Raw genomic sequence first — 13,199 nt, forward strand, 5'->3', positions numbered from 1 at the left:
CTAACGTTACCATTTCTAATTGTTCAGTTTGCGCAGTTGCACCAGTTTCATAGACTAACCTGCAAACTCATCAATGTCACTTTGTTCATTCTTGAAAAAGGGAAAAACCTTGGTAACTTTTGTGTGTACTGTCTGCCACCTAAACTGTATACCTGTGCCACCTGTGTTCGATACCTGTGCCATGTCCTATTCGGGAAGTGGTGTGACACTTCTTGTCCAGAGTGCGACTGCCTTGAGACTTTTGGACAGTACTGTATATAGTTACATGTAAATATTGAACACTACAGTTTACCTGAGCATGTAGTGCACCCCGTAAATAGCAGCCCCTCCAAACTCTCACACAGGGTCCAAACAGCAAGGGCAGCAATGGTTCATATGGATCATGGAGGGTTGTGGTGCTGTCTGAGGTTTCAGAGAGTGAACAGGCTCTAATGAGACGCTCAAGTCCAGACAGACCTTCAGAGGACGGGGCCCTGCGGTGGCTCTTCCAATAGGAGCCTGAGTTGCCACTCCTCCAAGGGAGCAGGTTTGAGGGACATGAGAAAGAGCTCCGAGACAGCAAGAACACAGAACCTGGCAGTCCATCATTGTGCTGAGAGAGAGTATTTAATAACAAGGTAATAAAACAGTACAGTCAGCCTCACAGTGCAATAAGAAAAATTACCTAAATTAGCCCAGAAAACATTCATCAATGATCATTATCTTCATACAAGCAATGGCCTTTATCTCATAATTAATTACCCTGTCCTGTGCTATCAATTCCCTTATCAAGACTGAATCTCTGATAAAGGGAAGTAATTTAGCTGATACCTGTTATTTCCGATACATTTATCACACATATGGCTCTTAAATCACCCCTAGCAGGATTTAAATCTACAACCAGCCCAGATCTTTAAATTAACCAATGTGCCACACCTCACTTATTCCAATAGGAGAGAAACTTATTTTGCAAACAGTTTTATAATTGTAAGGAATATAATGATTTTGATTCCACTTAATGTTTCTGGTTCCTTAGAGGGAAGGAGATGTTAGGCAGAATTATATTAGTATGGATTTGGAATGGTAACTCTATAGATTTGGAACAACACTGATTCCAGTTATTTTTATAAAAATATAAACAGCACCAGTGGTTAAATCTTACCCAGATACGGTCAAGGTTTGTATTGAGGTTTCCATTAAGTAAAGGTGGAGGGTAGGCAGGCTGTGACACGGGCTGGGTGAAGCGAGCTCGTCTCTGGCTGCTGTACTGTAGGACCCAGTCCCACACCGGTGGAAAAGGCGGGTCTACCGGCTCCTCTGGGGCCCCCATTGGTAATTCTCTCAGGCCATTTACTGGCGTGTAGCTCTGGGGAAGATGCTGCAGGAAAACATTTAAGATTTTAGATCTGTTTTTGGCGTCTAAAGGAATCCACAAATTAGTCTGTCAGCAAAACCGTGATCTAGAAATAATAAAAATGCAGTGCTTATAAGAATATTTCGGATTCAATACAAGTTAAGCTCATTTGACAGCATTTATGGCATAATGTTGATTACCAAAAATATTTATTTTGACTTGTCCCTCCTTTTCTTTAAAATCTGGGTTACTGTGAGGCACTTAAAATGGTAAAGTAAATTGGGGACAATCTATAAACACTTCCTAACTTTTTCTGTGTAAAGTTTCATCCAATTCTACAACTTCGTCGCCATGATGACATGACGTTGTTAACCTTAAAACCCACCAGTGACTGTAAAAACAAAGACTTAAACAACTTTTCACAGCTCAAATAATACACAAGTTTTAACAGAAGGATTAAATGTAAGTGCTTTAATAAAATTATAAGCGTCACATTTCAGCATTTAAACCCTATAAAAATTGGCTCCATTCACTTCCATTGTAAGCACCTCACTGTTACCTTAATTATTCAATTAGTCAATATTTTTTGTATTAATCAATGTTTTTCCACAAATGCTGTCAATTGAGCTCAACTTGTATCGAACCTTGAATATACGTTTAACAGTCAAAATAGCATCTAACTGTTGGATGAAGACTGGGTAAAAAAAAATGTGTTCTGAAACTATCATCTTGAATACCTGTGAACGTCTACATCTCTCCCTCTGGCAGTTGGCTAGGAAGCTACTGAAGAGTGGAAGATGTACACTGTCATGCAACGCCAATAGGTAGTGTTCTGTCAGCTGGAAGCGTGCCGGATACTGCGCCCACAGCTGCCATACACAGTCCAGGAACAGCAGGAATACAGGGGCCTTCCGGAGAGCAAGATACATGATGCATACATTACTTTTTCAAGTTTATACGTTTCACAAGCATTTGTTTCAGAATTAGTGAAAGTTCAGTTGAAGTCAACTAAAACACAGTGATCGAGCTGGTCTGCCCACCATGGCTATATTTTTAGGATCATCGGTGCAATTGGAGTCAAAATTATGTTGCCTAAAATAGAACCTAATAAGCTACTAAATTGGAACTCTCTACATAGGCAGCAATACAAATAGTGCAAAAAGTACTGGGGACTTGGTCAGATTGTTTTAAATGAGCCCACCACAATGCAATATGGGATTGCATTCTCTCAAGGACACATGCGATGCCTTAGAATTTGGCCAAAAGAAGGTATCTTCTTTTTACTTTTTAAAATTTTCAGCCTATGACACCTTCCAAGGCTGTATATGTAGGCAGCTAACTAGGTTTGGAACAGCGACCTTATACAGTACCTCCTCTTTATCACAGTCCCGGTGGTAGTTGATCCGGCTGAGGAATTTGTGTCCGGCCGTTATCCACTCTTTCTGAAGCAGACCCTGGAATCCGACAACAGTCCTGCAGTGAGGGTCACACATCACCTGTACCAGACTGCACACCACACAGTTCATGTCCCGATCCTCTGGCTCTGAAAAAAACAGCATATCATCTGATAACAGAAAACTAAACAAAATAATGAAGAATGTCAACTTTAATGCATTTTCTTGGCTTCAGACAAAAAGAAAACTGCTGCTTCTAGTGATGCAGAAATTGTACACAGTACCCAAAATATCAGGATTGTTTCAACATTTCAGAATATGGTTTTGAACATTAAATAAGGAGGTTTTATCGCCCTCTAAAGGTGTGATGTGTATATTTTCACTCAGCACACATGTGGTGAACAGGTTTAGCCATGATAGATGGTAGTCAGCTTCATCTGACAAACTCATTCCTGAAGTTATTCACTGGTTGTCAAGACACAGAGAATACTGATGTTTATCGAGGACCAACTGGGGGTCACGCTGTGAAAAACAAACTTTTTAGAGGACTATAAAATTAAATGAGAATTTCAAGAATTGGAGGGTATTGCCAGAGGTCACTGTGTGTTTATAGGTTTATGGGTGAAGAAAAAGAATAAAGTTTTAACCGGTGTGGTAGGGCTATTAAATTTTAACTTCTGCATCAATGAAGTCACCAGATGGAAAAGGTTTCCCTAACACTCCCTCTGTTTGCCATTGATTGAAAAAAAAAAAAAAAGTAGACTTTCCCTTCTTTGTGCAAAAAATGGAAAACAATGTACTGAAGCTATATCGGATATTGACTACACTAAACAAACAGATCAGATTTCATCACTTGTAAATGACAGTACAGACAGTCAGTCTTACAAGAACACAACACTGTGAAGTATGAGCATTACAAATTTAAGAAATACTAAAATGCTGCCTACATGACTAGGTTTTGGAACAGAGTCATCATGTGTCCATGGGGTGCGAAGTACAGAGACAGGTCAGAAGGCTGTTAATTATCAATGTGACTAACCTTGGAGAACAACAGTCATGTGACCGCCCCTGAGCAAACAAGCAACCTCAGCGGCTTTTCTCAGACAGCACCTGCGGAGACACAATGACATCAAACACAGCAGGGTAAAGCACAAACAAACAGCATGATAAACTGACAGCTGACGAAGGCAACATCACATATACTGACTAAGGAACATTCTTAATCAAAAGGTGCACTACTTATTGGTTTACACTTAAAAATGTTTTACACCTTAAGAAATGAGAAACTGAAATATCTGTTTAAAATGTGATCTAGAAAAAGATGTTTTATTCTACATAAAGATTACACATTGCATTGTGGGATACAGTATATCATGCAGTGTGCTCTGTTGTATACTGCGCCTTTTGGCAAATGTAGGTCATCTATGTAATTCATACTGCTCACAGTAAACCTACTATATAAATAGTATGTTGTATGCTATTCTGAAAATATACATGAAGACATATATACCTCGTATAGTCTAGCCAGCGAGTGCTTTCAAGTGTAGAAAGCCACTTGTCATCTGGAACTGATACAGATGATGAAATGTCTGCATGACAAAGAGAGAGGGAAAGAGAGAGAGAGAGAGGGGGGGAGAGAGAGAGAGAGAGAGAGAGAGAGAGAAAAAAAAAAAGGAATTTCACTCACATATGGGAATTTTCATACATTCTTTGGTATCATAAAACAGACAATGCAAAAATTCAGCCGGTTAAAGAAAAATGCGCAGAAACAAAAGTCTGGTTGCAGCCGCAATCCCCCATCTGCAGTGGGATTCGTCGAGCTGCTCTTTGAACTTAAACCAATTATGAGGAATGTTGTGGGCCAGCGTGGGTTTAACCACAGGAGGAATGTGAGGCTAGACAAAACAACAATTCTGTATTGCAGAAACACTCAAATGTATATTTTTTACACAATGGAAGCTCTTGAACTTTGTACGTCTTTGAAAATGCACCAACAAAAAGTCACTGCATGTAAACACAGATGGAGAAAGACTTTTTAGAAGAAAAAAATGAAAGAAAAATCTGCATGTTATGGTTTCATTTGAACATAAAAAGAGATGTTTGGTAGAATGTTCACACTGCTCTTTTCTGCAGGGCGTTTATATGACCTCACACGGACATAATAAACATGGAAGTGGATGTAGAATAGAGACTTCACCCACAAGGGGTGAGCCAAGTGTGGGAGAGATACAAGCAAGCTGGCGTATCTTTTCGCAATCGCCCGAAAATGCTCACCCACTGTCATCTGAACCAGTGTTAAAAGCGAACCCACGCAAGAGAGACCCGTAGTGTGTGCGATAGAGACTGAATGGCAGACAGTGCAAATAATAGTTTTAGATTTTACATGTCAGCAAATTAAACATTCAATTTGTTTATATCTGTATGTATAGTGTCTTATAATGAATTGGCAATGTACACTTTAGTTTCTCTTGCCAATGAAGCTTGATATAAACTGAATCTATGCATTTGATACTATTGTTAAAATGATCCAATAGAAAATGGCAGAACATTTTCCAACTTTCAATTACAGTATGTCCACTCATTATTATTAGATACATAATATATTATTATTGTTTTAATGTACCATGCATGTACCATGATTAATCGCAATTAATAACAGAAAACTGTGAATAATACGTTGAAAAGTTTTAATCAATTCTCTCGATCTATCCTAATATAGAGCTGCATGAAGATTCTTTAAACATTCTCCTTTTTCCATTCCATGGAAAAAATAACAGCATAGGGGTTGGGAATGACATGAGTAAAACTATTCCATTAAGCAATCATCTCTTGATTTCTGCCAACCAGTATAAAGATAATTTTGTCTTAAAAAAAAAAAACATTAAAAAAAATTGACCAAAAGCACTGACCGCCCAAACAAAGTGTTCGAAGTCTCGTATGAGCCAGTTGGATGTCTGCAGGTGATGGCATTTCCTCTCCCAGATCTACAATGACACACAGCTGCTGACCACCAAAAAGCACCAACTCCAGATTTCTGCAGACAATAAGAGCTCCATCAGCCTACTGACCCAGTTATTAGTGCTCGATTAATGTTTTATTGCTGCCACGGGATGTCAACTTCATCTAGTCTGGAAAACGTGCAAAGAAAAACCTGATGTCGTCCTTCTCATGGTAGATGTTATTTTGGAAGCTGGCCATGCGTAGTAAGTCGCTGCCACGTGGATGTCTCCAGCACCATCGCTAATGGGAAAAGTTTTCAAATTAATATATGATTCAATGTTTAGTGTTTGGCCTACTGTATAACTGGCTATTAGAGTCCACACTTAATGATGCTCACTACATATTTTACCTGCAAAATATGACTTATGATGAGAAAAATAATAAGGCAGAACTTGATTGTATCCAATTGATGGATAGTAAAAAAAAATCTTTATATGACATATGGCGAGGGGTTGAAAATAAGAGGGCTTTTGTGATGTCTGCCAAAAGAAATTGGTTTCTGAGGTTGAGAATGTTATTACAGTTTAATTACATTGTTTTCTTTGTGCACCAAGGAACTGTGTGCAATAAAACCAGCAATGTGTAGAAAGAAAATAAACAGGATACATTTTGATTGCATGTTGACTTTAAAGATAACAGGAAACAACATAGCTTCACAAGACTTGGAAATAGTATACGAGTTGTTCGGACTACTTTTTTGTTGCACTTAATTTATCATTTTGGAGTCAAAATAAGCACCTATCCCTTACTGACTTTTATTATATGAAAAAACATTTACTAGGATGTTCTTAAAAATTTCACCTTTTACAATTTCAAAATACAAATAGTTTTAAAGCAGCTTTATAGAAAATGATGCTGTAATTTCTTCAATGTCTTAAGTCATCATTGAGCAGTTCCAATGAAAAACTGAAAATCATGCCTCAACTTTTATTTGTTTATGGCACCTAGAGAGCATGCCAAAGGCAATTGTGGCAAGAAACCCAAAACTTCATAAGATGTCAGTTAATGTAAAAAACACTTAAACAATCTAGGGAGAAGCCAGGCTCAGCTGGGGGAGCCAGTTCTCCTCTGGTTATACAGCATGAATATAATGCCAATATTAGTTATCTGTGTGTAATATCAATCATACAGTAAAATAAATAGAGTAGATTTTGGTGGGCAATGTTTAAAACTAAAGGATATTAAGGTTGTGAATAAACTTACTGGGATTCGTCCCTCATTGAAGTGGGCAAATGTTTTCTTGAGCTCTGTGTCCAGAACCCTCTGAGGAACCACACTGAATCTGGGCAGACTACAAGAACATGCCAGAAAACAAAATCTGAGCAGTTTCCACATGGAACATTGCATGACTATGATTTGACACGCTTAAAAGAAACATGACATTACAGTTGTGGTGAGCTCACTGCACTTGCAGGCACAGATATAGATGTAAACATTTAGAAAGTTTGTCTAGGCATGGGCTGTTTTTGGAATAGATTACTAGTGTATTGCATACTGCATACTTTTAAAAGACTGGTATGTAAATAATATGCAATATATAACTATATATGTTTCAAACAATAGTATATTACATTGTTATAATGCGTGATGGCAAAATATTACTTGTTTAAGTCAGCAAGTGGTGTCCATTTATAATCAGAAATAAATATGCTTGTTTTGCTAATTTCATCCAATCCAAAAATTACCTTAATGAAACTCAAATAATGAGCTCAGAAGCAGATATAAAAATTGCAACTAATATTACTCCTGGTTCATTCATCACACAGGAAATGGAAGGTCAAGTTAAGCATACTGGATTGCATAGCATGCAATGCATACATAAACTTCACATGAGTTCAGAATGGCATACTACCATGCTATTTCTGCCATATCTATGTACAGCAGAAATAGTTATAGTAGTATACCATTTTCAAAACATTATACTGCATGCCTCATAAATTGTAAGAGTAGTACTGCAGTTTATCATTCCAAAAATGCCATCTGTGCACAGAATATATATATCTCCTTCAAAAATACTGCAAGTAGTGTGACATTCAAAATCAAATACCATTCTGTGTAAAACAAACAAACATACATACATACAGACAGACATACATACACACACACACATACATACATACATGGTAGTACGCCATTTCAAAATGGCATACTGCGCACAGTATATATATGCGATGGGAGAAATGTGCCTGCTATTGTTCCTGCCAGGCTGCTCAGTCTTAGAGGTTTAATGGTTAGGAAAGGGATGAGGGCAGGGTTAGGGGCATCTTCTGCCTGCCAAGAACAAATCCAGGCAACCTTTGTACAATAGGCGTATATACTGCATACTTCAAAAATATAATGTGCAGTATGGCAGTTTGCAATTCCAAGACACCATTCTGTGCACAGAATACATACATACTGCACACTTCAAAAATAGTAAGAGTAGTATGGTAGTATGCAATTACAAAACGCCATACTGTGCACAGTATAAAACAGGAAACTTAAAAAAAAGAGTAGTAGGGCTGGGCGATAAGAACCAAAAATCATATCTCTGTATTTTTAAGCTGAATGATGATGCACAATATATATCTCTGTATTTTCTACGAAGTGGGCTAAATGTTCAATTGTAAGTCAAAGCCACATGTGATATGGTAAATTAAGTTTGCATCGTGCTTTGTTACGGGGCAGAAGACTTTTCGGGCTGCAAGGGCTTTGTAACCGGGGTTGCAGCAGCAGCACATACAGTGAGGAAAATAAGTATTTGAACACCCTGCTATTTTGCAAGTCCTCCCACTTAGAAAACATGGAGGGGTCTGAAATTGTCATCGTAGGTGCATGTCCACTGTGAGAGACATAATCTAAAAAAAAAAATCCAGAAATCACAATGTATGATTTTTTAACTATTTATTTGTATGATACAGCTGCAAATAAGTATTTGAACACCTGAGAAAATCAATGTTAATATTTGGTACAGTAGCCTTTGTTTGCAATTACAGAGGTCAAACATTTCCTGTAGTTTTTCACCAGGTTTGCACACACTGCAGGAGGGATTTTGGCCCACTCCTCCACACAGATCTTCTCTAGATCAGTCAGGTTTCTGGGCTGTTGCTGAGAAACACGGAGTTTGATCTCCCTCCAAAGATTCTCTATTGGGTTTAGGTCTGGAGACTGGCTAGGCCACGCCAGAACCTTGATATGCTTCTTACAGAGCCACTCCTTGGTTATCCTGGCTGTGTGCTTGGGTCATTGTCATGTTGGAAGACCCAGCCTCGACCCATCTTCAATGCTCTAACTGAGGGAAGGAGGTTGTTCCCCAAAATCTCGCAATACATGGCCCCGGTCATCCTCTCCTTAATACAGTGCAGTCAGCCCTGTCCCATGTGCAGAAAAACACCCCCAAAGCATGATGCTACCACCCCCATGCTTCACAGTAGGGATGGTGTTCTTGGGATGGTACTCATCATTCTTCTTCCTCCAAACACAGTTAGTGGAATTATGACCAAAAAGTTCTATTTTGGTCTCATCTGACCACATGACTTTCTCCCATGACTCCTCTGGATCATCCAAATGGTCATTGGCAAACTTAAGACGGGCCTTGACATGTGCTGGTTTAAGCAGGGGAACCTTCCGTGCCATGCATGATTTCAAACCATGACGTCTTAGTGTATTACCAACAGTAACCTTGGAAACGGTGGTCCCAGCTTTTTTCAGGTCATTGACCAGCTCCTCCCGTGTAGTTCTGGGCTGATTTCTCACCTTTCTTAGGATCATTGAGACCCCACGAGGTGAGATCTTGCATGGAGCCCCAGTCCGAGGGAGATTGACAGTCATGTTTAGCTTCTTCCATTTTCTAATGATTGCTCCAACAGTGGACCTTTTTTCACCAAGCTGCTTGGCAATTTCCCCGAAGCCCTTTCCAGCCTTGTGGAGGTGTACAATTTTGTCTCTAGTGTCTTTGGACAGCTCTTTGGTCTTGGCCATGTTAGTAGTTGGATTCTTACTGATTTTATGGGGTGGACAGCTGTCTTTATGCAGCTAACGAACTCAAACAGGTGCATCTAATTTAGGATAATAAATGGAGTGGAGGTGGACATTTTAAAGGCAGACTAACAGGTCTTTGAGGGTCAGAATTCTAGCTGATAGACAGGTGTTCAAATACTTATTTGCAGCTGTATCATACAAATAAATAGTTAAAAAATCATACATTGTGATTTCTGGATTTTTTTTTTTTAGATTATGTCTCTCACAGTGGACATGCACCTACGATGACAATTTCAGACCCCTCCATGATTTCCAAGTGGGAGAACTTGCAAAATAGCAGGGTGTTCAAATACTTATTTTCCTCACTGTATATTACCCTGGAATTAGTTTTAAAAAATGAATTAATACAGCTGCGATGGGGTTTCTATTACAGCTGCTGAGAGTGTGACAGCAAATTTGGCATCTTCTCACATTTTAATGTCTTAAATTTACCACTCTCTATATTTCTCCTCTTCTGGAAAGTCACTCAAATGTAATAGTAATAGTTTTTTCTTTTGGTCTTGGAGCAAATGGGTAAGTGAAAATAATATTTGCTGTGATCTCCCATTTTCTCACATTGACCGCTGTCGAAGTTTACCCTGCAAACGTTTACTTCCACGATCCAAAACCCGGAGTGTGAAAAATGTCTATAACACTGCACGTTTGAATAACTTCAATGAAAATGAATGCTAGTGTCATTTATACAGCGATGGCGCTGATTAATAACAGCTGTGCTACAATGCGTGAGCTCGTTAACGCATCGTGGTTGATTGAGCCATAAGTGTCTAAAGGTTCAGTGGATCAGTACCCTTATCAGTGCCTGAATTCATGTTCACGATATACTGATTCACAACATAGGGAGCTAGGAGCTGATTGTGACACAGGTTTTCTTCTACGGCAGTGTGGACCGGCACTTTGTCACCCTCCATTTTGCAGGAGAAATTGTGAGCAAGTGGGGCCGGAGAGTGTGAGAGAGTGGAGAGATGCAAACACTGGCAAGACTTCATGGAAGAAACGGGTTATGTAGCGCAACATCAAACTATATCGATATAAACGGTATTGTCTCATCCTATATCTCGTTTGAAAATATATCAATAGATCTTTAAAAGTCGATATACCGCCCAGCCCTAAAGAGTAGTACGAGTAGAGGAAGACCGATATATATCGGTTCTACAGATCAATCGGTGCTGATAGTTACTTTTAGGAAATATCAGTTATTGCCAAAAATCTATGCCGATAGTTGCTGATACTTTTCTTTGTATTATTTATCGGTGTTCCTCTGTGGCCAGCGCTATTTTGATTATATCATCAAGAAATCTAAATTGAAGTGATGGCATGCAAATAAAAATGCGACTGGAAACATGACCTATCAGCACATCCATTATTTCTCCAACTTTTTATAGTGTGAATAATAATAAACCTTATTCCTAATTAAACCTCGTCTGGTGAAATATATAAACAAACTCCTCATCTGGTGAATATATAGTCTAAATAAAGCTTATTTTGTTAAATACTTAAATATAGGGCTTTGTAATGGAGCCAAGTCTTCACCATTTCAAAGAGCCCCTTGTGTGTTTAAACAGTATAAACTGTATACATATTGGATACTTCAAAAATAGTAAGCATACATAGTATGGCAGCACATTATTTCAAAAAGCCATAATGTGGAGAGTATATACAGTAAATATTGAATACTTAAAAATAGCATACTTCAAAAATAGTAGTATGGTAGTATGCTAAAACAAAATGCCATACTGTGCACAATATACAGTACAGTATATACAAACTGCATACTTAAAAATTGTAAGAGTAGAAAGGTAGTATGCAATTTCAAAACATCATGTGTACAGTATACAGTATATACAAACTGCACACTTCAAAAATAGTAAGAGTAGTAAGGAAGTATGCTATTCCAAAACACCATACTATGCACAGAATGTGTACATACTGCATATTTCAGTCCCACCAGGAATTGCGGCACTTTTTCCTGATTTTTGCAGAGCAAAATGATTGAATTTGCTGTGGAATTACACACAAAAATTCCATACATTTAGGTGAACCCTGTGAGACTGGTTGAATTTGCAAGAATTCTTGCGATCGCAAGATCACAAAATACTGGAGGGACTGATATTTCAAAAATAGTAAGAGTAGTATTGTGTTATGCTCTTCCGAATAACCTGTCAGAGCTGAATCTAAAGTTAAAGCATGTTGAAAAATTTAATCCGCTGGCCTGTGTCATTAACTTTTTATTAAATGTCAATATTTGTTCCCTGGAGTTGACAAATATTTTCTCTTTTGCTGTTGAAGCAATTAGGAATGCAAATACAAAATGTGCTAAATAATATTTGCTATGCTCTCCCATTCACCACAATAGAAGTTTGCCCTGCTACACTTTACTTCCGTGTTCCAAACCCATTTCATAGAATTTTAAGAAATGCATCAAATGTTTTATCATAAAAAAAAAGAAAAGGAAAAAATACTTCATTATGGGGGACATTTTTGCCTTGAAATTTAGAATTTTGGTGGCATTGTTGCCCTGCACTGGCTGAGTTATGGAACAATGACCAATTGGTGTGTGTATAAAGTGGTAAAATACCCTCGGGAGGTCTGAAAGGGGATCTGTACCTGGTGGACATCTCAAAGCGGTCATTGACAGAGCTGACCCTCCAGCCGGTGGCTCCAGTCCTCTCCAGCTCCTGCTCCCAATCCGCTGAACACTCAAACCAGTTCATGTCAGGGTCACGCCGCCTGTTGCTTAGAAACTGCTTCATTTCTACGGACATTAAACGCTTGGATTAGTTACAAGATCCGGTTTGTCACAAAACCTCCCGTGAGCAGCAAACTCAATCGGTTTCCTGCAGAGGTAGTGGACAGGTGCAATGAATATGAACTGACCACAAACAAACCTTGACAATGTTGAAAAACGGCTAGATGGTGACCTGTTTCAGATTACTTTCCATTATTCAGTTGGCGGTCACTCTCAGAGATGTGATTTAGCTCATGTTTCCTACTATGATTCATTTCAATATCAAATAAGTGAGGGTTGTACTGCTAGAGCTGGGCAATATAGCTAATACAATTATATCTCAATATTACACTTTTGACACTATATAACATACATCTCGATATTTATGTATTTTGTTTGAAATGCGTTAAAAGGGTGCTTACTTTATTTTATTCAGTGGTTACAGTCATGTCAACCAAACAGCCACTGTTGCCAAATTCACTGACAATATTGGTAATACTTTACAATAATGATCTATTTGTTAACATTAGCAACTGCATTAAGTATCATGCACTAAAGAGAAATATTTTTACATCAATGTTGTTTTGATGTTGTTTAATGTACATTTTTGAAAATATAATGGTTCATGGTTAATTCATAATGCATAAACTAATGCTAACATATACTACTATAAATTAAAAACAATTATTAGTATATGTTGAAATTTACATTATTAACCAATGTAAAT

General features: G+C 38.2%; 1 protein-coding gene across 1 annotated transcript in view; it reads right to left on the reverse strand.

Annotated features, from left to right (window-relative positions):
- mtmr11 (myotubularin related protein 11) overlaps positions 1-13,199 on the reverse strand; it is a 46,581-nt gene that overhangs the window by 6,164 nt on the left and 27,218 nt on the right. The window contains exons 7-16 of the mRNA XM_052144437.1: positions 12,352-12,499; positions 6,931-7,018; positions 5,879-5,967; positions 5,637-5,761; positions 4,238-4,316; positions 3,767-3,837; positions 2,704-2,876; positions 2,071-2,241; positions 1,142-1,357; positions 293-592 (exon numbers count right to left, since the gene is read on the reverse strand). Of these exons, the coding sequence (XP_052000397.1) occupies positions 293-592; positions 1,142-1,357; positions 2,071-2,241; positions 2,704-2,876; positions 3,767-3,837; positions 4,238-4,316; positions 5,637-5,761; positions 5,879-5,967; positions 6,931-7,018; positions 12,352-12,499 (1,460 nt within the window). The remainder of the gene's footprint in view (positions 1-292; positions 593-1,141; positions 1,358-2,070; positions 2,242-2,703; positions 2,877-3,766; positions 3,838-4,237; positions 4,317-5,636; positions 5,762-5,878; positions 5,968-6,930; positions 7,019-12,351; positions 12,500-13,199) is intronic.

Source organism: Xyrauchen texanus, chromosome 15 (genome assembly GCF_025860055.1).
Source record: "Xyrauchen texanus isolate HMW12.3.18 chromosome 15, RBS_HiC_50CHRs, whole genome shotgun sequence".
Taxonomy (NCBI): domain Eukaryota; kingdom Metazoa; phylum Chordata; class Actinopteri; order Cypriniformes; family Catostomidae; genus Xyrauchen; species Xyrauchen texanus.